Source organism: Mesoplodon mirus (genome assembly GCF_964341445.2).
Source record: "Mesoplodon mirus genome assembly, contig: SUPER_14_unloc_2, whole genome shotgun sequence".
NCBI lineage: Eukaryota > Metazoa > Chordata > Mammalia > Artiodactyla > Ziphiidae > Mesoplodon > Mesoplodon mirus.
The window spans coordinates 2,865,193-2,889,026 of NW_028295783.1; the positions used below are offsets into that span (position 1 = coordinate 2,865,193).

At 46.6% G+C, this 23,834-nt stretch overlaps 1 protein-coding gene across 1 annotated transcript in view; it reads right to left on the minus strand.

The window, feature by feature from the left end:
• Positions 1–11,963: 11,963 nt before the first annotated feature.
• Positions 11,964–23,834, minus strand: part of LOC309816137 (protein FAM170A-like) — a gene marked incomplete at both ends in the record, with an annotated part of 168,937 nt that continues 157,066 nt past the window's right edge. The window contains one exon of the mRNA XM_082646800.1: positions 11,964–12,110. Within this exon, the coding sequence (XP_082502926.1) occupies positions 11,964–12,110 (147 nt within the window). The remainder of the gene's footprint in view (positions 12,111–23,834) is intronic.

Sequence of the window (23,834 nt, forward strand, 5' to 3'; positions counted from 1 at the left end):
CTTCTCCTCCTCCTCCTCCTCCTCCTCCTCCTCCTCCTCGTTCTCCTCCTCCTCCTCCTCGTCCTCTTCCTCAGGGGTGCTCTCGGATTCCACATTGCCCATCCGCTGGGCCATGGTGAGATGAAAGGCACGGCAGCTGAAGCCCTGCAGGACGCCGCCCTTCACGTGCTGCTGGAGGATCTCCAAGGTGGGGAAGACCCGGCAGCAGGCCATGCACCTGAAGCCGGTCTCCATGGTCAGCATCCAGTCCGCTGTCTTGGCGCTGGGTCTCTCCTCGACGGCAGGTGGCCCTGATGGGCTGCCTGGCTCTGCCCTTTCCTCATACTCTTTCTCCTCCCCAGTGGGCTCACTGTCAGACAGGAGGCTTTCGGTGCACACATCAGAAGAGGGGTCAGTGGCTACTGCGCACACATCCTCAGGAAGGGTCACTTCTTCTATCCTCAGCTGCTTTTCAGGCAACTCCAAGGGTTTCTTTGTCTTCCAGGAGACAGCGACACCCTTGTTCACTTGTACCTGCATGTAGTGTATTTTCATGCCCCTTTCCTCTTTGTCTGGGTGCAGATAGTTCTTACAGGGTGAAGAGGGTGAGGAGGAGACACAGTGTGATGGGGAAGCGGTCTCTCCTTCTTCCTGATCCTGGGCTAGGGGTGGTCTAGGCTGGGCAGTGTCTCGATGAAATCTCCGGATTCCTGTAAAAGGAAATTAAAATCATAATAACATGCATGGGCCATGCCGGAAGCTGAGGGAGCAGGTGTGGTAGACGAGAGAGGGAGATTGGCACGACATAGCAATGTCGTGAGCTTGGTGTCCATTGGCCGTAGGACGGAGTGGTGTATGTGGTGTCATCTGTGGGCTTTTCATGTGCGTGGGGGGGTATACTGGAGCGGTGTCTGTATACAGGGGTGTGGAGTATGGTGGTGAGGGCTGTAGTATGTGAGGGATGCGGCTGGATGCGTGTACGATGAGGAGTGTGAGTTTGGGAATATCGGTGGTGCATTCCTTGTGGAATGGGGCTGTGGTGCAGGAGAGTACTGTGGAGCACGTGCTTGGGGTTGATGTGCACTGAGAAGGGCTGTGCCTGGAGGGCGCGTGTATGTGTGAGCTGTGTGCACCTGAGCTGGATGGTCCTGCTCTCAGGCTGGAGGTGTATGATGCAGAACTCTGTCCTTCTCTGGAAGCAAAGGCAAAGACAAAGCCTACATTTTCCTCTGAAGATGCTTAATCTGGTCCCTCTTCCCTCCACCTCAAGCCCAGACCTTTCCGGCCCCTGCTCCTTGACTTCCCCACCATGGTAGTAGCAGTATTCACACACACACACCCAGACTCAGCTGGCATCCACGCCCTCGGAACAGCTCAGCCATCCTGCCCAGGCTCCTCCACAGAGCCCTCATCACCTCTGATGACCCTGGATTTCCTCTCAGCCTCCCTGGGATCTGTGTGCCTCCTGCTTCACAGCCAAGCACCCCGTCACCTGAGGAGCCCCACGCCCTTACCAGCGTAGCTGAGCTTGCGCAGAGTAGAAGTACAGAAGAAGTATTTAGAGGCAGAGGAGACCTCCACTGCCCCTGCGCTGCAGCCTTGGGCCACCACAGTGGATCCAAGCCGAGGGGGATCCTCTTGTGACTTCGAGATTCCTGAGGGAGGAATGAAAGGCTCAGGGTGGGTTCATCAGTCCTCTGTCCACAAATATTTACTGAGTGTGTGACACGTGTCAGGTGCAGTAAATACACACAGCTGAGAGTGTGGTTCCCAGTGGATCCTCCAGGATTTAATTCCAATCAATACTTATTCTCTCACTGTCTAGTTGGTAATGTAGGCCTCGGTGGTGACTGTGAGTGTGTGGGAAGAGTGAGTGATGTGTATCAGTTAAGTCTGTGGTAAGTGTGGGGTTGGCATGGGGAGCACAGTGCAGACGTGTCTATCTGTGTCTGTGGCCTTTGTGTGCATGGTTTCTGTTCACAAGTCAGGAATTCTGGGACATGTAACGTTTCCTCATTACATGGTGTGGCTTGTATTTATGGTGTGTGTTCATTCATTCATTCACCAAGATTCAGTAAGCAGCTACTCCTGTGTATCCGGCACTCTTCCATTGTTGTAGTCTTTGGTAACGCTGCACATTCTAGTAGGGGAAGACACACACTAAACAAAACTACAATAAATATATAATACATCAGCTGGTGGTAAGTATATAAGGGTTGCCAGACTTAGCGAACAAGAATACAAGGCACCCAGTTAAATTTCAGTTTCAGATAAACCCAGAATAATCTTTTAGTGTAAGTATTCCCATGCAGTATTTGGCCTGACTTAGTTTTAGTGTAAGTATAGCCCATACAATATGTGGGACATACGGATACTGAAAAATTACTTGTTCTTTATCTAGAATTCAAATTGAACTGGATAGCCCATATTTTCTCTGGCAATCCTGACATGGGTTACTGAGACTGTGGTTTACTGTGGTTTGTACAAAGCGGGTCTGGCATTACTCAAGAATGTGTTATAAGTGTGGTGTGTATGACACGTGACTGGTTCTTATAGAGGTATTTAGAGATGGCTGAAGTTAGTTGTGTTTGTGCAAGAGTTGAGGAGATACATGTATATAGTGTGTGTGTGTGTGTGTGTGTGTCCTATATATATAGTGTGTGTGTCTATATACATATCTCATCTCCAGCGTTTGGTGTTGGAGGAGAGGATTGTGATACAGGTGGGTTGTATGAGAACGTAGTATAGGAGGGATGCGTGTATATACCTCCATGTGCTGTGTGTGGTTTACTAAGGAAGTTATATGTGGGGTGTGTGATATTTTTGCTGCATCAGAGTGTACATGGGTGTATGAGTTACTGTCTCATAAAACACCCCTAACAAGAATTCTGTATACACTCTTACGTACACCGAGTGTCAGCCAGGTCCAGGCAGGGTGACAAGAACTTTACCACGCAGACTTTATATCTGGTAAGCACTCTACCCCCATTCATCTCGCTCTTCTCTGCACTACCACACACACACACACACACACACACACACACACACACTCACACACACACACATAGGAACATAGGGCAAAATATTCTGAATGGTCAGGGGCAGTCATTGCCTTCCCCAGCCTGTCCCAGCCACTGCCTGGAAATCTGCCTGCTGTCTAGAGCTCCATTCCCAGGGCCCATCCTACAGTCTCCAGGGCCCTGGGCCTGGTAGGAGCTACTGGGCTCTAATCTGGGGCAGAGGCCTCTAGCTGGAGCTCTGGGGTGACCACCCCTCTCCCAGGGCAAGCTACTCGCCTACATTTAATGCACGCAGGCACCACGTGGCCCGTGGCTCTCAGAGCTCCCCGCAGGACCCTGAGGCCATTTCTCACCCCCGCTCACGCGGTCTCAGTTTCTGGAAAACCCTTCCCTTCCCTTGATCTCCTTTGGGAAATTCTTCCTGTTGAAGGAATAAAACCTCCTTGCTTTCAATATGACACCATCCCTAGACAAACAATCTTCTTTCAAAGTGCATTCCACTTGTCAAGATATTTTTCAACAGGGCCTTCAACTCATGGGGCTTCTCTTTCCACTTTGGTAAAAGAGGCCAAGCAACTCATGGGTCTCTCTCAGCATCCTTGCATCCTTCACATCCCCCACCTCATGACCCCTAGGAAAGATCCAAGAGCATAAGAGAGAAATCGGGGACTGAGGAAAGCTGCACCTCTAGGTCTGTGCAAGCAGGATGCAGCCTGCTGTGAGTCCGACAAAGCTCCAGGCCCGGCTGCCCCAGGAGAGAGTCCTCAGACCAGCGGAGCTGACCTCCCATCTCCCAGGGGGCATCTGGCCGTTCTGTGCCGTCTCACACCACAGGGACCCTCCGGATAGATACGGCAGCATCAGTGAGACAAGGTCTCTCGCTCCCTGCTTCACAGGTGACACGTTCTCAGTCCCCCGCTTCCTAGAGAAGCTTCAGTTTGGCAGAAACCCATGTGCCCCAGACAAGTTGCCCCCCACATACCTCCTCCGTTCTCGGCAGTTTCCTGGGACTCTTCATTTTCCAGATGTTTCCTCTTTTGTCGCCGTTCCATCGTACCAACTAGAAGTCTCCCTTAGAAGATGCCTCAAGAGATGTCCAACTCCTCCTCTTCCCTACAGGTTGGCCCTTCTTGGCTCTTGGGCAATCCGTTGAAATGATTCAATACAAACAAAAATAGTCAAGTCTCCTAAATGGCTGAAAAACTTGTACCACTTGGTGAACCAGCAGTAGTGCCTAGTGCTCACCAGGGCTGTTATGTTTGCAAGGTTGCCAGGCTCACAGTGGAATTCTGTGACCTCAGTGATGACATCAGAGCATTCGGTGGACCTAGGTTGAGCACAGTGTCTGCAATAGCACAGGCCCCATTTTCAAGAACAATTCCTTTTTCCCAGCCGAAGCTTTCCCGTGAAAGGGAAAGGTTCCTACCATATCTATTATAAATTGTATCATACCATGTCTATTATAAAATTCACATTTTGATTGGAGATCTTTTAATGTCTTTTCTAGAGAGATTTAATATGAATGTTTTAAATGGTCTCCAGTTTCCCTGTGGATTATTGACATTTTAAACTCTGCACTTCAATTTTCCCTCAATACGTGTAATTTTGTCACGGCTATTTCTGTACTTAAAGATGAGGAACTATATAATTGATTTCTTCATTTTTTCCCCATCTCTTTCCAAGGTACTGCATTTGATTGTGTCTTGCGACTGAGTGAAAAATGCTAGTCCTTGAGTCAGGACATTGGGCCCTTTAGCAAGTAACTCAACCTATCTGGGCTTCAGCTTCTGTATGTGCGATCAAGAGGCTTGGACTAGCTGACTTTTCAAATGCTGTGTTTCTTTGATTCACTCTCACTTACTGATCTGCTCCTTAAGAAGAGGGTCTGTTCTCATAAAGTAACAACAGTCTCTTCCTAACCTTGGGTTGGGCGGAGTTTAACTGTTCGTACTCAGTTCGTTAGTTATATTGCCTTCTACGTATGCTTAGCTCTAAATAATTTATACGGCTCTTGTGACAATTTTTAGATCTTCTTTTTTTCTTATTTTCTTTTATAGTTTCTAATTTGTTATCGCCAGTGTAGAGGAGCCTGATTGACTTTTAAAATTTATTGATCTTGTATGTGTGTGCCTTGTTGAACCGTCTTATTAGTTCCTGCTAGTTTATCTGTGGGTTCTTTTGGGTCTCCTAGATAAATGAGCATATTAAATGTAAATAATGTGTTCTTTGGATAAAGTTTATTTTCTTGCATCTCTATATATAGAAGCAATATGTTGAATTGATTTAAATATTTAAACACTTACATACCTGTTATCACAATCTAACATTGTTTATCTTATTTTCTTTCAATCAATATTATGTTTTCAAGATTTATCCACGTGAATCCATAGAGATCTAGGTCTTTGATTTTTGACTGTTTGATATTATGTGATCACATGCATATAGCATCATTTATTTTCCATTCAAGCATTATTGGACAATTGGATTGTTTCCCTCCCTTCTCTAGAACAAACAACATTTCCCAGAATATCCCTGAAGATGACTGACAGTCGAGAAGGGCCAGGCTGCCCGAAGGATTGCTACTTGCTTTTAGCCACCTTCCAACAGGCCGTCTCCAGCCAGCAATTTGAAGCACAGCTGAAATGAGAACTGCCCCAAAAGTGAAAATCTTAGGAGCTTCCTAGAAGGTGGGAGGTTAATGATAGGCATCCTGCTGGGATCCCAGGGGAGTCTGAGCTGGCCTGAAGCTCATCTTCCTCCTCCACCTCTCAAGAGAAATGTGGAGGAAAGAAGACTTCAAAAACTGTGAGCAGGCAGAGGGAGGGATATTGGGGGCCGAAGCTGTAACTGAGGTCTTGGAGTGGGCTGTGAGCACGCAGAGCCTCTCGAGAGCCAGGCTGTGCCTTCTGAGGACTTCTCCCCTAAGGCTGCTCATAATTCACGTGATACCAGCCATATAGAGCCGACTTGGCCCACACTGTCACAGAAAGCCTTATCAGAATCTCTTCTTCTTCATACACTCTTGTGTCTGTTACTTGGTTATTGCCTTTGGTACTCCACTGATGTGAACCACAGTCGCCAGGGGATGGAGGACACTAGTGACCCATCTTGCTCTGTGGCCTCAGTCCACAGCTGGAGGGTAAGGGAAGAGGCCAAATGAAGGTCAAGAAGGAAAGATGGAGTTTGAAGAGAAGACCTGAGTTAAGGGTGTCTTCTCAAGTCTTGATGACTGAAATGTAGCTCCAGTACCTGAAGTCCTGCTTGTTCTCAAGGCTGACCGCGGGGCTGGGTGCACTCAGTGAAGGAACCGTATACACTTAGTATTTCCTTGCTTGCTCACACTTGCCCTCCTCTGATACACCCTCTGCAAGACTGATCTTCCCCTGAAACAACTTTCCACCTGCTACTGTCATCTCAGGAACATTTGCTTCCCCTTCCTAGTGTCCCCCTAGAATGCCATTGCAGCCAATTCATAATTTGATAATCATGCTGCTTACCATATTCTCAGCAACTTCTGAGAAATTTTATTCACTTTATTCCATAGTCTTCACCCATCAATAATCTTCCTTAACTTCCTAGCTGCAGGTTAACCCATTCGGAATCATTTCTTTTGCTTTCTCTTCTTTGGCAAATCCTTTCTATCTTTTAAGGTCTTTTTCTTGTCTCTCTACCATCTTGCCTTCCTGAACTTCTTTTTTTTTCGTTTAAGTAACCTTTCAATCTCCTTCCCCAATTTCCTCATAAACATTGAGAGTTTATTCCTCACACGTTAGACAGCGGTTTATGAATGGCCAGGCATAATGGACTCAGAATGAGTTGGCACCCCCGAGGTACCTGTCTTGCTGGGGAGCCACAGGTGAAGGGCTGGCTGCTGGACACATGTTTGCATGGAGTCAGGCTGAGTGGCCTCAGGGTGTTTGCTCTGCACTTGTGTGTGTTTCTCCCTAGTTGGTTTCCTTGTCCAGCCACCTGTGACCTCCCTCCATCCAGCCCAGGGAATCCTTCTCATCACAGGGGTAGGATGTTTGTCTCATTTTCCATCACATCCTTTCCCCAAAGTTTGGTTGTGAGTTGTTCCCATTCCAAAGACCTTTCCTCTTTGAAGAGAAAAGAGAAAATCTTGTCTCTCCTTTTCTCTCACTTCACTTCTGCTCTATTATCTCCTCCGTCCAGAATGGCCCACTGACTCACATGGGTGTAGATCCAAAGATGGCAAGAAATGCCAGCAATTCTGAGATAATAATACGGATGGATCAGGAAAACTTGAAAACCTTTATCCCGCCACATTAAAAAAAATTGCACTTCCAGTGTATTCAGAGTCTCAGTGTAGAAACACAAATGATAGAGAAATTGAATTACACTCAAGTTTTTCTTTCCTCCTTTCCTGATTTATTCTAATCCTCCAAGTTAACATGATGAACTCTTTGTTGTGTAAAGTTTCAGACATTTTCTACCCATGCACACTTTTCTTCTTTTCACATTAGAGTGTGAACTAGGTCACTTTCAACATGCTGTGATTCTGTGATTCACTGTCTCCCACCGAGTCATCCACGGATAAAGTCATCTGTTTCACGGAGAACTATTTCCAATAGCTAATAGCCAATGTCTGTGGAGTGCTTACTCTGTGTCGGTTTCTTGTAACTACTTTACAGATCATTTGTACAGCGTACCCATGGACCAGGTACAATTATGACCCCCAAGTGACAGATAAGTGCAGATAAGTACAAATAAATACAGAGGCCAAGTGACTTGCCCAAGACACTGGAGCAAATCAAAATCCATGCCTCTGTAATCATTTTGCTCTATTGCCTCTGTCTGGGAGGCTTGATGATTTGGCAACTAAATCCTTAAATATCATGTTCCATTTTTATATCTGTGACACAAGCGTGGGGCTGTGATACGGGGTAACTAACCTGACTACTTTTGAAAACACTTATGCACCTGGATGAAAGTAAGCCAGGGACTGCAAGCCATAGATTTAAGGTTTCCTACCAACTTTTAAAAATAGCTTCTTGAATGCAATTTATGTAGTGTCAAGTCTAGGATGTAGTCCAAATAGTAACAGAAAAATGGAGATATGTAGAAAAATACTTAAAGTTGACAAGTATTGGGAGTGTAGTATTTTTGGGGCCAGCGTGTAGACCACAGGAAAACTTGCTGTTTCCATCCCAAAGGGAAGAGCCCTACGTTGCAACTGCCAAGGTCCCTGGGACAGCAAGTGTGCTCACTGCTTAGTAAAGAAGCATCCTCAGTTTGATAGAATCATATGGGAGCCTTACATTTGGTTAGCAGTTCTACATTCTTGATGTAATAATATTTTCAGGGTGTGGGAGGGTATCAAGCTCTGAAAATACCCTTGGAGAGATCTGCTTATTAAGTTTGGCTTTTTCAGTCTCCCTACTACTTCTTTACTAAACACCAGGCGGTTTCCTTCACTTTTCAGAACCATATTGTTTTTCCCTTCTCTAATGAACTTTGAAATACTTTTGGATGAGCTATTGAGATTGGGAAAAAATAAACATCTCTTTAAAATAAGGAAGATAATAACAATGAGAAGTAGAAAAAGCTCTAAAACAGAGAATATCCTCCATTCTAGCCACTGACTGGGAGTGGAAGGTTCGTGCTCGCTGTCCAGGACGTAGAAATAAAAGCTGAGGAGGCGCTGAGGCGTCTCCTGGATCTCTATGAGCCTCCATCATTTCTGCTGAGTAGGGTTGACAGATAAAATATAGACTGTTTAGTTAAATATGAATGTTTGAAAAACAACGAGTACATTTTGAAGATAAGTATGCCCCAAATAGTTCATAGGATCTACTTATACTAAAAATAATGACTTATTATTCATGTGAAGTTCAAGTTTAACTGGGTATCCTGTATTTTTATGTCCTAAATCTGACAGCCCTACTGATGATCCACAATGGAGGCAGTTGAGGAGTGGTACATGCTGGCTCTCGGACAGTCAGAAATGGCTTCAGCAGATCCAGGTACAGTATGAAATTCTTTTTGGATGTAGCTCAGAAGCCATGGCCAGCCCTTGACTGCAAGTACTGCCTCGGGTTTCCCTGAGGTGGGGTAAACCTTCCTCTTAATGGCCTTTTGGTAAGTCTGGAAGACCATATCCAAGGGGAGCCCCAAAGTCAGTTTCATCCTCACAACCATGTTTCCAATTCCTGGAATTGGCTGCATGTGACTCACAAGAGCTGAGGAGGTTTGTGGAAGTTGGGAGTGTCATAGCTTGAACCCTTTGTAGGTAAAGTTTTGCTGTTGTGAGAGTTTTAACAGGAGCAATGTGAAAGACTCCAAGTCCCCAGGTAGATAGAAATAATCCTGTTCTACCTGTGTGTATGTGACAAGTCTCTAATAGTTCAGAGAGCAAGTATCTGGTCTTAGAAAGACTGATCCAAGCTTGGATGTTTCTGGTGACAAGGCAAGGTCCTGAGTTTCAAGTTCACCTTTTATGGTTGAGGAGACAATAAGGTGGTCAGAAGGGAAATCATGGAGGAGACCTTGGCTTCATCCATCGTGCAGGCTTGTATATGTGGTTCTATGTAGATTGTGTTTCAAAGGTGGAGCTTGTTTACAACTATGAACATTCTCCGATGTGCTTTTTGGACCTTCATTCCCAGAGCGAGAGCAGTGCCGAGGCTCTAGAAATGCCATGGATATTCTGAGCTGTCAGTGGCATTTCCCCGGTACTGTTCCCTTGGTGCCGCTCCTTGAAATGTCCAAAGGGATTATCATGTGTCTTGTGGCGGGTCCTAGCATTGTGAAAGGAAGCTGCTGCACCTGGCTCAGAGGATTTCAGATGTGGTGGGAGGAGGAGTAGTACTACGACTATAAATTGTATCACATCATATCGATTCCATCTTGAGAGTGGGGTTGGGGGGTTATGAAGGGGGGCTTTTATTGTACTTTTATACATTGTACCCTTGAAACTAATTCAATTTTTAAAAATTAATTAATTTATTTGGGGCTGCATTGGGTCTTTGTTGCTGCTAGCGGGTGTTCTCTAGTTGCAGTGAGCGGGGGCTCCTCTTGGCTGTGGTGCACGGGCTTCTCATTGCAGTCGCTTCTCTTGTTGCGGAACATGGTCTCTAGGCACGCAGGCTTCCGTAGTTGTGGCACGTGGGCTCGGTTGATGTGGCACACGGGCTCTAGAGCGCTGGCTCATTAGTTGTGGCACGCGGGCTTAGTTACTCCGTGGCACGTGGGATCTTCCCAGACCAGGGCTCGAACCCATGACCCCTGCATTCGCAGGCATATTCTTAACCACTGCTCCACCAGGGAAGCCCGATAATTCTGTTTTTTATAAAGAGAAGATTCCTAATATTATTCCAAAATTTAAAAATATGTAGTTGGATAACACTATGAAAAATTAACTGATATATTCTTTTATTATTTCTCTTTGCTCCCTGGATTTTTTTTCCCCATCCAGTCAGCTAGGCACTGTGAGTTCACTGCATTAGGAAGGTAAAGACTCAGCAGAAATGAGGGAGAAAAACAGAAAAGTCTCAGCTTTGGAATGTTCACAACGGAGGCCACAGTAGAACAGGTGAGAATTCTGTGAACCAAAAATAAATGTCGTCTCAAATGCAAAAAAGTATTCTCTGCACTGGGAGGCAGGAGAGGGAGGGAGGGAAGGACTGAAGGAGAGAGATCAGTGTGGCCAGGGACATGGAGACTGTGCTTAAGGACGATATGCCCAGGAAGAGAATCAGAATCTGGAGAAGATTCAGCCTGCACGTGATCATTGCCTCCAGTCAGCACCCTCATCTCAGACGTTGGGAAATTCAGAGAGAGAGTGGGAGTACGTCAGGAGGGCCACGCGCATAGTCTGTGTGGCAGGGGTTGTGGCCGTTCCCTATTTGTGAGGAGTCCCCAGCAATTTGCAGGCCTCTTCTGGAAAATGCTGGCGGATGTCTCTAGTGCTTATGTGAAAGCTTGTTCACAAACCTTGAAAGATACAGATGTAGATGACAGATAGATGCATAGATAGAAAAATGTCATTAAATAAAAGCTCCAGGAAAGGTTTGGAAAATGCCCTTTATTGCATAGGACGCTTCTATTGTCATATGATGTTAGACTGAGTGCCGGTCCCTTCATCCTCCTTCAGACCACGGCATTCTGTCTGCTACTCTCCCGAGGGTCCTTTCTTCTCCCTGGAAGGGATAAAACAAATGAGGTAGAACAGGAAGAGACAAGAAGCACTCCAAGCTCTGCTGGTCAGGGTTACCCTCCAGCATTGCCTTAATGCTCAGAGCCACACACACCACAGTGAGCTTGGCTCCAGATCAACTACCACGCAACGAAGGTTCTGGAACATTTCCATATCTCGGGGGACCTCATTTCCACGTGACTCTCTTTCATATTCCCCTTTGTCACAGAAGGCTAGGTCCAGTGGTCCGGGTGAGATCTCGGCTCAGGCCCAAGGCTCTCAGACCTCAAAGTTCTGGTCCTGCAAGGGCCCCTGTCCTCTCTTGAGACCACTCCTGGCTCTCTCTGCCGAGAAGGAGCTGCTGGCAGTACGTCCTCTAAGAGTTGAGGTCCATCGTGCAGACCCTGAGAAAACTCCTAGGAAAAGGCTCCACCTTCTTGTTTACGTCAACAGAGGTCAATGCCTTTCTTAGTGCTGGGTGTGTCCCATTTGATGCAACTGCAGAGCCATTAGGTAAACCAGCACATGTGTGCGGCCCCTTCCCTTAGACTCCTCTGGGCCCTCGTGACATAGGCTCAGAAGACTGCCAGCCTCAAGCCTTACCTCTTCCAAGGGACGGCCACACCGTCTTCCAGGATCTTCTGTCCCATGAATCTCAGTTGCTGTTTGGAACTCAAAGGAGAGAAAAGACCCTGCCTGTGGGGTCTCTTTGGGCTGGGGCCTTCCCCCGTGGGCTGCTCTCCCTCATTCTCCTTTTCTTCTTGCTTCTCTACCTCCTTCTCCTCCTCCTCCTCCTCCTCCTCCTCCTCCTCCTCGTTCTCCTCCTCCTCCTCCTCGTCCTCTTCCTCAGGGGTGCTCTCGGATTCCACATTGCCCATCCGCTGGGCCATGGTGAGATGAAAGGCATGGCAGCTGAAGCCCTGCAGGACGCCGCCCTTCACGTGCTGCTGGAGGATCTCCAAGGTGGGGAAGACCCGGCAGCAGGCCATGCACCTGAAGCCGGTCTCCATGGTCAGCATCCAGTCCGCTGTCTTGGCGCTGGGTCTCTCCTCGACGGCAGGTGGCCCTGATGGGCTGCCTGGCTCTGCCCTTTCCTCATACTCTTTCTCCTCCCCAGTGGGCTCACTGTCAGACAGGAGGCTTTCGGTGCACACATCAGAAGAGGGGTCAGTGGCTACTGCGCACACATCCTCAGGAAGGGTCACTTCTTCTATCCTCAGCTGCTTTTCAGGCAACTCCAAGGGTTTCTTTGTCTTCCAGGAGACAGCGACACCCTTGTTCACTTGTACCTGCATGTAGTGTATTTTCATGCCCCTTTCCTCTTTGTCTGGGTGCAGATAGTTCTTACAGGGTGAAGAGGGTGAGGAGGAGACACAGTGTGATGGGGAAGCGGTCTCTCCTTCCTGATCCTGGGCTAGGGGTGGTCTAGGCTGGGCAGTGTCTCGATGAAATCTCCGGATTCCTGAAAAAGGAAATTAAAATCATAATAACATGCATGGGCCATGCCGGAAGCTGAGGGAGCAGGTGTGGTAGACGAGAGAGGGACATTGGCACGACATAGCAATGTCGTGAGCTTGGTGTCCACTGGCCGTAGGACGGAGTGGTGTATGTGGTGTCATCTGTGGGCTTTTCATGTGCGTGGGGGGGTATACTGGAGCGGTGTCTGTATACAGGGCTGTGGAGTATGGTGATGAGGGCTGTAGTATGTGAGGGATGCGGCTGGATGCGTGTACGATGAGGAGTGTGAGTTTGGGAATATCGGTGGTGCATTCCTTGTGGAATGGGGCTGTGGTGCAGGAGAGTACTGTGGAGCACGTGCTTGGGGTTGATGTGCACTGAGAAGGGCTGTGCCTGGAGGGCGCGTGTATGTGTGAGCTGTGTGCACCTGAGCTGGATGGTCCTGCTCTCAGGCTGGAGGTGTATGATGCAGAACTCTGTCCTTCTCTGGAAGCAAAGGCAAAGACAAAGCCTACATTTTCCTCTGAAGATGCTTAATCTGGTCCCTCTTCCCTCCACCTCAAGCCCAGACCTTTCCGGCCCCTGCTCCTTGACTTCCCCACCATGGTAGTAGCAGTATTCACACACACACCCCCAGACTCAGCTGGCATCCACGCCCTAGGTACAGCTCAGCCATCCTGCCCAGGCTCCTCCACAGAGCCCTCATCACCTCTGATGACCCTGGATTTCCTCTCAGCCTCCCTGGGATCTGTGTGCCTCCTGCTTCACAGCCAAGCACCCCGTCACCTGAGGAGCCCCACGCCCTTACCAGCATAGCTGAGCTTGCGCAGAGTAGAAGTACAGAAGAAGTATTTAGAGGCAGAGGAGACCTCCACTGCCCCTGGGCTGCAGCCTTGGGCCACCACAGTGGATCCAAGCCGAGGGGGATCCTCTTGTGACTTCGAGATTCCTGAGGGAGGAATGAAAGGCTCAGGGTGGGTTCATCAGTCTTCTGTCCACAAATATTTACTGAGTGTGTGACACGTGTCAGGTGCAGTGAATACACACAGCTGAGAGTGTGGTTCCCAGTGGATCCTCCAGGATTTAATTCCAATCAATACTTATTCTCTCACTGTCTAGTTGGTAATGTAGGCCTCGGTGGTGACTGTGAGTGTGTGGGAAGAGTGAGTGATGTGTATCAGTTAAGTCTGTGGTAAGTGTGGGGTTGGCATGGGGAGCACAGTGCAGACGTGTCTATCTGTGTCTGTGGCCTTTGTGTGCATGGTTTCTGTTCACAAGTCAGGAATTCTGGGACATGTAACGTTTCCTCATTACATGGTGTGGCTTGTATTTATGGTGTGTGTTCATTCATTCATTCACCAAGATTCAGTAAGCAGCTACTCCTGTGTATCCGGCACTCTTCCATTGTTGTAGTCTTTGGTAACGCTGCACATTCTAGTAGGGGAAGACACACACTAAACAAAACTACAATAAATATATAATACATCAGCTGGTGGTAAGTATATAAGGGTTGCCAGACTTAGCGAACAAGAATACAAGGCACCCAGTTAAATTTCAGTTTCAGATAAACCCAGAATAATCTTTTAGTGTAAGTATTCCCATGCAGTATTTGGCCTGACTTAGTTTTAGTGTAAGTATAGCCCATACAATATGTGGGACATACGGATACTGAAAAATTACTTGTTCTTTATCTAGAATTCAAATTGAACTGGATAGCCCATATTTTCTCTGGCAATCCTGACATGGGTTACTGAGACTGTGGTTTACTGTGGTTTGTACAAAGCGGGTCTGGCATTACTCAAGAATGTGTTATAAGTGTGGTGTGTATGACACGTGACTGGTTCTTATAGAGGTATTTAGAGATGGCTGAAGTTAGTTGTGTTTGTGCAAGTGTTGAGGAGATACATGTATATAGTGTGTGTGTGTGTGTGTGTGTGTGTCCTATATATATAGTGTGTGTGTCTATATACATATCTCATCTCCAGCGTTTGGTGTTGGAGGAGAGGATTGTGATACAGGTGGGTTGTATGAGAACGTAGTATAGGAGGGATGCGTGTATATACCTCCATGTGCTGTGTGTGGTTTACTAAGGAAGTTATATGTGGGGTGTGTGATATTTTTGCTGCATCAGAGTGTACATGGGTGTATGAGTTACTGTCTCATAAAACACCCCTAACAAGAATTCTGTATACACTCTTACGTACACCGAGTGTCAGCCAGGTCCAGGCAGGGTGACAAGAACTTTACCACGCAGACTTTATATCTGGTAAGCACTCTACCCCCATTCATCTCGCTCTTCTCTGCACTACCACACACACACACACACACACACACACACACACACACACACACTCACACACACACACACAGGAACATAGGGCAAAATATTCTGAATGGTCAGGGGCAGTCATTGCCTTCCCCAGCCTGTCCCAGCCACTGCCTGGAAATCTGCCTGCTGTCTAGAGCTCCATTCCCAGGGCCCATCCTACAGTCTCCAGGGCCCTGGGCCTGGTAGGAGCTACTGGGCTCTAATCTGGGGCAGAGGCCTCTAGCTGGAGCTCTGGGGTGACCACCCCTCTCCCAGGGCAAGCTACTCGCCTACATTTAATGCACGCAGGCACCACATGGCCCGTGGCTCTCAGAGCTCCCCGCAGGACCCTGAGGCCATTTCTCACCCCCGCTCACGCGTTCTCAGTCTCTGGAAAACCCTTCCCTTCCCTTGATCTCCTTTGGGAAATTCTTCCTGTTGAAGGAATAAAACCTCCTTGCTTTCAATATGACACCATCCCTAGACAAACAATCTTCTTTCAAAGTGCATTCCACTTGTCAAGATATTTTTCAACAGGGCCTTCAACTCATGGGGCTTCTCTTTCCACTTTGGTAAAAGAGGCCAAGCAACTCATGGGTCTCTCTCAGCATCCTTGCATCCTTCACATCCCCCACCTCATGACCCCTAGGAAAGATCCAAGAGCATAAGAGAGAAATCGGGGACTGAGAAAAGCTGCACCTCTAGGTCTGTGCAAGCAGGATGCAGCCTGCTGTGAGTCCGACAAAGCTCCAGGCCCGGCTGCCCCAGGAGAGAGTCCTCAGACCAGCGGAGCTGACCTCCCATCTCCCAGGGGGCATCTGGCCGTTCTGTGCCGTCTCACACCACAGGGACCCTCCGGATAGATACGGCAGCATCAGTGAGACAAGGTCTCTCGCTCCCTGCTTCACAGGTGACACGTTCTCAGTCCCCCGCTTCCTAGAGAAGCTTCAGTTTGGCAGAAACCCATGTGCCCCAGACAAGTTGCCCCCCACATACCTCCTCCGTTCTCGGCAGTTTCCTGGGACTCTTCATTTTCCAGATGTTTCCTCTTTTGTCGCCGTTCCATCGTACCAACTAGAAGTCTCCCTTAGAAGATGCCTCAAGAGATGTCCAACTCCTCCTCTTCCCTACAGGTTGGCCCTTCTTGGCTCTTGGGCAATCCGTTGAAATGATTCAATACAAACAAAAATAGTCAAGTCTCCTAAATGGCTGAAAAACTTGTACCACTTGGTGAACCAGCAGTAGTGCCTAGTGCTCACCAGGGCTGTTATGTTTGCAAGGTTGCCAGGCTCACAGTGGAATTCTGTGACCTCAGTGATGACATCAGAGCATTCGGTGGACCTAGGTTGAGCACAGTGTCTGCAATAGCACAGGCCCCATTTTCAAGAACAATTCCTTTTTCCCAGCCGAAGCTTTCCCGTGAAAGGGAAAGGTTCCTACCATATCTATTATAAATTGTATCATACCATGTCTATTATAAAATTCACATTTTGATTGGAGATCTTTTAATGTCTTTTCTAGAGAGATTTAATATGAATGTTTTAAATGGTCTCCAGTTTCCCTGTGGATTATTGACATTTTAAACTCTGCACTTCAATTTTCCCTCAATACGTGTAATTTTGTCACGGCTATTTCTGTACTTAAAGATGAGGAACTATATAATTGATTTCTTCATTTTTTCCCCATCTCTTTCCAAGGTACTGCATTTGATTGTGTCTTGCGACTGAGTGAAAAATGCTAGTCCTTGAGTCAGGACATTGGGCCCTTTAGCAAGTAACTCAACCTATCTGGGCTTCAGCTTCTGTATGTGCGATCAAGAGGCTTGGACTAGCTGACTTTTCAAATGCTGTGTTTCTTTGATTCACTCTCACTTACTGATCTGCTCCTTAAGAAGAGGGTCTGTTCTCATAAAGTAACAACAGTCTCTTCCTAACCTTGGGTTGGGCGGAGTTTAACTGTTCGTACTCAGTTCGTTAGTTATATTGCCTTCTACGTATGCTTAGCTCTAAATAATTTATACGGCTCTTGTGACAATTTTTAGATCTTCTTTTTTTCTTATTTTCTTTTATAGTTTCTAATTTGTTATCGCCAGTGTAGAGGAGCCTGATTGACTTTTTAAATTTATTGATCTTGTATGTGTGTGCCTTGTTGAACCGTCTTATTAGTTCCTGCTAGTTTATCTGTGGGTTCTTTTGGGTCTCCTAGATAAATGAGCATATTAAATGTAAATAATGTGTTCTTTGGATAAAGTTTATTTTCTTGCATCTCTATATATAGAAGCAATATGTTGAATTGATTTAAATATTTAAACACTTACATACCTGTTATCACAATCTAACATTGTTTATCTTATTTTCTTTCAATCAATATTATGTTTTCAAGATTTATCCACGTGAATCCATAGAGATCTAGGTCTTTGATTTTTGACTGTTTGATATTATGTGATCACATGCATATAGCATCATTTATTTTCCATTCAAGCATTATTGGACAATTGGATTGTTTCCCTCCCTTCTCTAGAACAAACAACATTTCCCAGAATATCCCTGAAGATGACTGACAGTCGAGAAGGGCCAGGCTGCCCGAAGGATTGCTACTTGCTTTTAGCCACCTTCCAACAGGCCGTCTCCAGCCAGCAATTTGAAGCACAGCTGAAATGAGAACTGCCCCAAATGTGAAAATCTTAGGAGCTTCCTAGAAGGTGGGAGGTTAATGATAGGCATCCTGCTGGGATCCCAGGGGAGTCTGAGCTGGCCTGAAGCTCATCTTCCTCCTCCACCTCTCAAGAGAAATGTGGAGGAAAGAAGACTTCAAAAACTGTGAGCAGGCAGAGGGAGAGATATTGGGGGCCGAAGCTGTAACTGAGGTCTTGGAGTGGGCTGTGAGCACGCAGAGCCTCTCGAGAGCCAGGCTCTGCCTTCTGAGGACTTCTCCCCTAAGGCTGCTCATAATTCACGTGATACCAGCCATATAGAGCCGACTTGGCCCACACTGTCACAGAAAGCCTTATCAGAATCTCTTCTTCTTCATACACTCTTGTGTCTGTTACTTGGTTATTGCCTTTGGTACTCCACTGATGTGAACCACAGTCGCCAGGGGATGGAGGACACTAGTGACCCATCTTGCTCTGTGGCCTCAGTCCACAGCTGGAGGGTAAGGGAAGAGGCCAAATGAAGGTCAAGAAGGAAAGATGGAGTTTGAAGAGAAGACCTGAGTTAAGGGTGTCTTCTCAAGTCTTGATGACTGAAATGTAGCTCCAGTACCTGAAGTCCTGCTTGTTCTCAAGGCTGACCGCAGGGCTGGGTGCACTCAGTGAAGGAACCGTATACACTTAGTATTTCCTTGCTTGCTCACACTTGCCCTCCTCTGATACACCCTCTGCAAGACTGATCTTCCCCTGAAACAACTTTCCACCTGCTACTGTCATCTCAGGAACATTTGCTTCACCTTCCTAGTGTCCCCCTAGAATGCCATTGCAGCCAATTCATAATTTGATAATCATGCTGCTTACCATATTCTCAGCAACTTCTGAGAAATTTTATTCACTTTATTCCATAGTCTTCACCCATCAATAATCTTCCTTAACTTCCTAGCTGCAGGTTAACCCATTCGGAATCATTTCTTTTGCTTTCTCTTCTTTGGCAAATCCTTTCTATCTTTTAAGGTCTTTTTCTTGTCTCTCTACCATCTTGCCTTCCTGAACTTCTTTTTTTTTCGTTTAAGTAACCTTTCAATCTCCTTCCCCAATTTCCTCATAAACATTGAGAGTTTATTCCTCACACGTTAGACAGCGGTTTATGAATGGCCAGGCATAATGGACTCAGAATGAGTTGGCACCCCCGAGGTACCTGTCTTGCTGGGGAGCCACAGGTGAAGGGCTCTCTGCTGGACACATGTTTGCATGGAGTCAGGCTGAGTGGCCTCAGGGTGTTTGCTCTGCACTTGTGTGTGTTTCTCCCTAGTTGGTTTCCTTGTCCAGCCACCTGTGACCTCCCTCCCTCCAGCCCAGGGAATCCTTCTCATCACAGGGGTAGGATGTTTGTCTCATTTTCCATCACATCCTTTCCCCAAAGTTTGGTTGTGAGTTGTTCCCATTCCAAAGACCTTTCCTCTTTGAAGAGAAAAGAGAAAATCTTGTCTCTCCTTTTCTCTCACTTCACTTCTGCTCTATTATCTCCTCCGTCCAGAATGGCCCACTGACTCACATGGGTGTAGATCCAAAGATGGCAAGAAATGCCAGCAATTCTGAGATAATAATACGGATGGATCAGGAAAACTTGAAAACCTTTATCCCGCCACATTAAAAAAAATTGCACTTCCAGTGTATTCAGAGTCTCAGTGTAGAAACACAAATGATAGAGAAATTGAATTACACTCAAGTTTTTCTTTCCTCCTTTCCTGATTTATTCTAATCCTCCAAGTTAACATGATGAACTCTTTGTTGTGTAAAGTTTCAGACATTTTCTACCCATGCACACTTTTCTTCTTTTCACATTAGAGTGTGAACTAGGTCACTTTCAACATGCTGTGATTCTGTGATTCACTGTCTCCCACCGAGTCATCCACGGATAAAGTCATCTGTTTCACGGAGAACTATTTCCAATAGCTAATAGCCAATGTCTGTGGAGTGCTTACTCTGTGTCGGTTTCTTGTAACTACTTTACAGATCATTTGTACAGCGTACCCATGGACCAGGTACAATTATGACCCCCAAGTGACAGATAAGTGCAGATAAGTACAAATAAATACAGAGGCCAAGTGACTTGCCCAAGACACTGGAGCAAATCAAAATCCATGCCTCTGTAATCATTTTGCTCTATTGCCTCTGTCTGGGAGGCTTGATGATTTGGCAACTAAATCCTTAAATATCATGTTCCATTTTTATATCTGTGACACAAGCGTGGGGCTGTGATACGGGGTAACTAACCTGACTACTTTTGAAAACACTTATGCACCTGGATGAAAGTAAGCCAGGGACTGCAAGCCATAGATTTAAGGTTTCCTACCAACTTTTAAAAATAGCTTCTTGAATGCAATTTATGTAGTGTCAAGTCTAGGATGTAGTCCAAATAGTAACAGAAAAATGGAGATATGTAGAAAAATACTTAAAGTTGACAAGTATTGGGAGTGTAGTATTTTTGGGGCCAGCGTGTAGACCACAGGAAAACTTGCTGTTTCCATCCCAAAGGGAAGAGCCCTACGTTGCAACTGCCAAGGTCCCTGGGACAGCAAGTGTGCTCACTGCTTAGTAAAGAAGCATCCTCAGTTTGATAGAATCATATGGGAGCCTTACATTTGGTTAGCAGTTCTACATTCTTGATGTAATAATATTTTCAGGGTGTGGGAGGGTATCAAGCTCTGAAAATACCCTTGGAGAGATCTGCTTATTAAGTTTGGCTTTTTCAGTCTCCCTACTACTTCTTTACTAAACACCAGGCGGTTTCCTTCACTTTTCAGAACCATATTGTTTTTCCCTTCTCTAATGAACTTTGAAATACTTTTGGATGAGCTATTGAGATTGGGAAAAAATAAACATCTCTTTAAAATAAGGAAGATAATAACAATGAGAAGTAGAAAAAGCTCTAAAACAGAGAATATCCTCCATTCTAGCCACTGACTGGGAGTGGAAGGTTCGTGCTCGCTGTCCAGGACGTAGAAATAAAAGCTGAGGAGGCGCTGAGGCGTCTCCTGGATCTCTATGAGCCTCCATCATTTCTGCTGAGTAGGGTTGACAGATAAAATATAGACTGTTTAGTTAAATATGAATGTTTGAAAAACAACGAGTACATTTTGAAGATAAGTATGCCCCAAATAGTTCATAGGATCTACTTATACTAAAAATAATGACTTATTATTCATGTGAAGTTCAAGTTTAACTGGGTATCCTGTATTTTTATGTCCTAAATCTGACAGCCCTACTGATGATCCACAATGGAGGCAGTTGAGGAGTGGTACATGCTGGCTCTCGGACAGTCAGAAATGGCTTCAGCAGATCCAGGTACAGTATGAAATTCTTTTTGGATGTAGCTCAGAAGCCATGGCCAGCCCTTGACTGCAAGTACTGCCTCGGGTTTCCCTGAGGTGGGGTAAACCTTCCTCTTAATGGCCTTTTGGTAAGTCTGGAAGACCATATCCAAGGGGAGCCCCAAAGTCAGTTTCATCCTCACAACCATGTTTCCAATTCCTGGAATTGGCTGCATGTGACTCACAAGAGCTGAGGAGGTTTGTGGAAGTTGGGAGTGTCATAGCTTGAACCCTTTGTAGGTAAAGTTTTGCTGTTGTGAGAGTTTTAACAGGAGCAATGTGAAAGACTCCAAGTCCCCAGGTAGATAGAAATAATCCTGTTCTACCTGTGTGTATGTGACAAGTCTCTAATAGTTCAGAGAGCAAGTATCTGGTCTTAGAAAGACTGATCCAAGCTTGGATGTTTCTGGTGACAAGGCAAGGTCCTGAGTTTCAAGTTCACCTTTTATGGTTGAGGAGACAATAAGGTGGTCAGAAGGGAAATCATGGAGGAGACCTTGGCTTCATCCATCGTGCAGGCTTGTATATGTGGTTCTATGTAGATTGTGTTTCAAAGGTGGAGCTTGTTTACAACTATGAACATTCTCCGATGTGCTTTTTGGACCTTCATTCCCAGAGCGAGAGCAGTGCCGAGGCTCTAGAAATGCCATGGATATTCTGAGCTGTCAGTGGCATTTCCCCGGTACTGTTCCCTTGGTGCCGCTCCTTGAAATGTCCAAAGGGATTATCATGTGTCTTGTGGCGGGTCCTAGCATTGTGAAAGGAAGCTGCTGCACCTGGCTCAGAGGATTTCAGATGTGGTGGGAGGAGGAGTAGTACTACGACTATAAATTGTATCACATCATATCGATTCCATCTTGAGAGTGGGGTTGGGGGGTTATGAAGGGGGGCTTTTATTGTACTTTTATACATTGTACCCTTGAAACTAATTCAATTTTTAAAAATTAATTAATTTATTTGGGGCTGCATTGGGTCTTTGTTGCTGCTAGCGGGTGTTCTCTAGTTGCAGTGAGCGGGGGCTCCTCTTGGCTGTGGTGCACGGGCTTCTCATTGCAGTCGCTTCTCTTGTTGCGGAACATGGTCTCTAGGCACGCAGGCTTCCGTAGTTGTGGCACGTGGGCTCGGTTGATGTGGCACACGGGCTCTAGAGCGCTGGCTCATTAGTTGTGGCACGCGGGCTTAGTTACTCCGTGGCACGTGGGATCTTCCCAGACCAGGGCTCGAACCCATGACCCCTGCATTCGCAGGCATATTCTTAACCACTGCTCCACCAGGGAAGCCCGATAATTCAGTTTTTTATAAAGAGAAGATTCCTAATATTATTCCAAAATTTAAAAATATGTAGTTGGATAACACTATGAAAAATTAACTGATATATTCTTTTATTATTTCTCTTTGCTCCCTGGATTTTTTTCCCCATCCAGTCAGCTAGGCACTGTGAGTTCACTGCATTAGGAAGGTAAAGACTCAGCAGAAATGAGGGAGAAAAACAGAAAAGTCTCAGCTTTGGAATGTTCACAACGGAGGCCACAGTAGAACAGGTGAGAATTCTGTGAACCAAAAATAAATGTCGTCTCAAATGCAAAAAAGTATTCTCTGCACTGGGAGGCAGGAGAGGGAGGGAGGGAAGGACTGAAGGAGAGAGATCAGTGTGGCCAGGGACATGGAGACTGTGCTTAAGGACGATATGCCCAGGAAGAGAATCAGAATCTGGAGAAGATTCAGCCTGCACGTGATCATTGCCTCCAGTCAGCACCCTCATCTCAGAAGTTGGGAAATTCAGAGAGAGAGTGGGAGTACGTCAGGAGGGCCACGCGCATAGTCTGTGTGGCAGGGGTTGTGGCCGTTCCCTATTTGTGAGGAGTCCCCAGCAATTTGCAGGCCTCTTCTGGAAAATGCTGGCGGACGTCTCTAGTGCTTATGTGAAAGCTTGTTCACAAACCTTGAAAGATACAGATGTAGATGACAGATAGATGCATAGATAGAAAAATGTCATTAAATAAAAGCTCCAGGAAAGGTTTGGAAAATGCCCTTTATTGCATAGGACGCTTCTATTGTCATATGATGTTAGACTGAGTGCCGGTCCCTTCATCCTCCTTCAGACCACGGCATTCTGTCTGCTACTCTCCCGAGGGTCCTTTCTTCTCCCTGGAAGGGATAAAACAAATGAGGTAGAACAGGAAGAGACAAGAAGCACTCCAAGCTCTGCTGGTCAGGGTTACCCTCCAGCATTGCCTTAATGCTCAGAGCCACACACACCACAGTGAGCTTGGCTCCAGATCAACTACCACGCAACGAAGGTTCTGGAACATTTCCATATCTCGGGGGACCTCATTTCCACGTGACTCTCTTTCATATTCCCCTTTGTCACAGAAGGCTAGGTCCAGTGGTCCGGGTGAGATCTCGGCTCAGGCCCAAGGCTCTCAGACCTCAAAGTTCTGGTCCTGCAAGGGCCCCTGTCCTCTCTTGAGACCACTCCTGGCTCTCTCTGCCGAGAAGGAGCTGCTGGCAGTACGTCCTCTAAGAGTTGAGGTCCATCGTGCAGACCCTGAGAAAACTCCTAGGAAAAGGCTCCACCTTCTTGTTTACGTCAACAGAGGTCAATGCCTTTCTTAGTGCTGGGTGTGTCCCATTTGATGCAACTGCAGAGCCATTAGGTAAACCAGCACATGTGTGCGGCCCCTTCCCTTAGACTCCTCTGGGCCCTCGTGACATAGGCTCAGAAGACTGCCAGCCTCAAGCCTTACCTCTTCCAAGGGACGGCCACACCGTCTTCCAGGATCTTCTGTCCCATGAATCTCAGTTGCTGTTTGGAACTCAAAGGAGAGAAAAGACCCTGCCTGCGGGGTCTCTTTGGGCTGGGGCCTTCCCCCGTGGGCTGCTCTCCCTC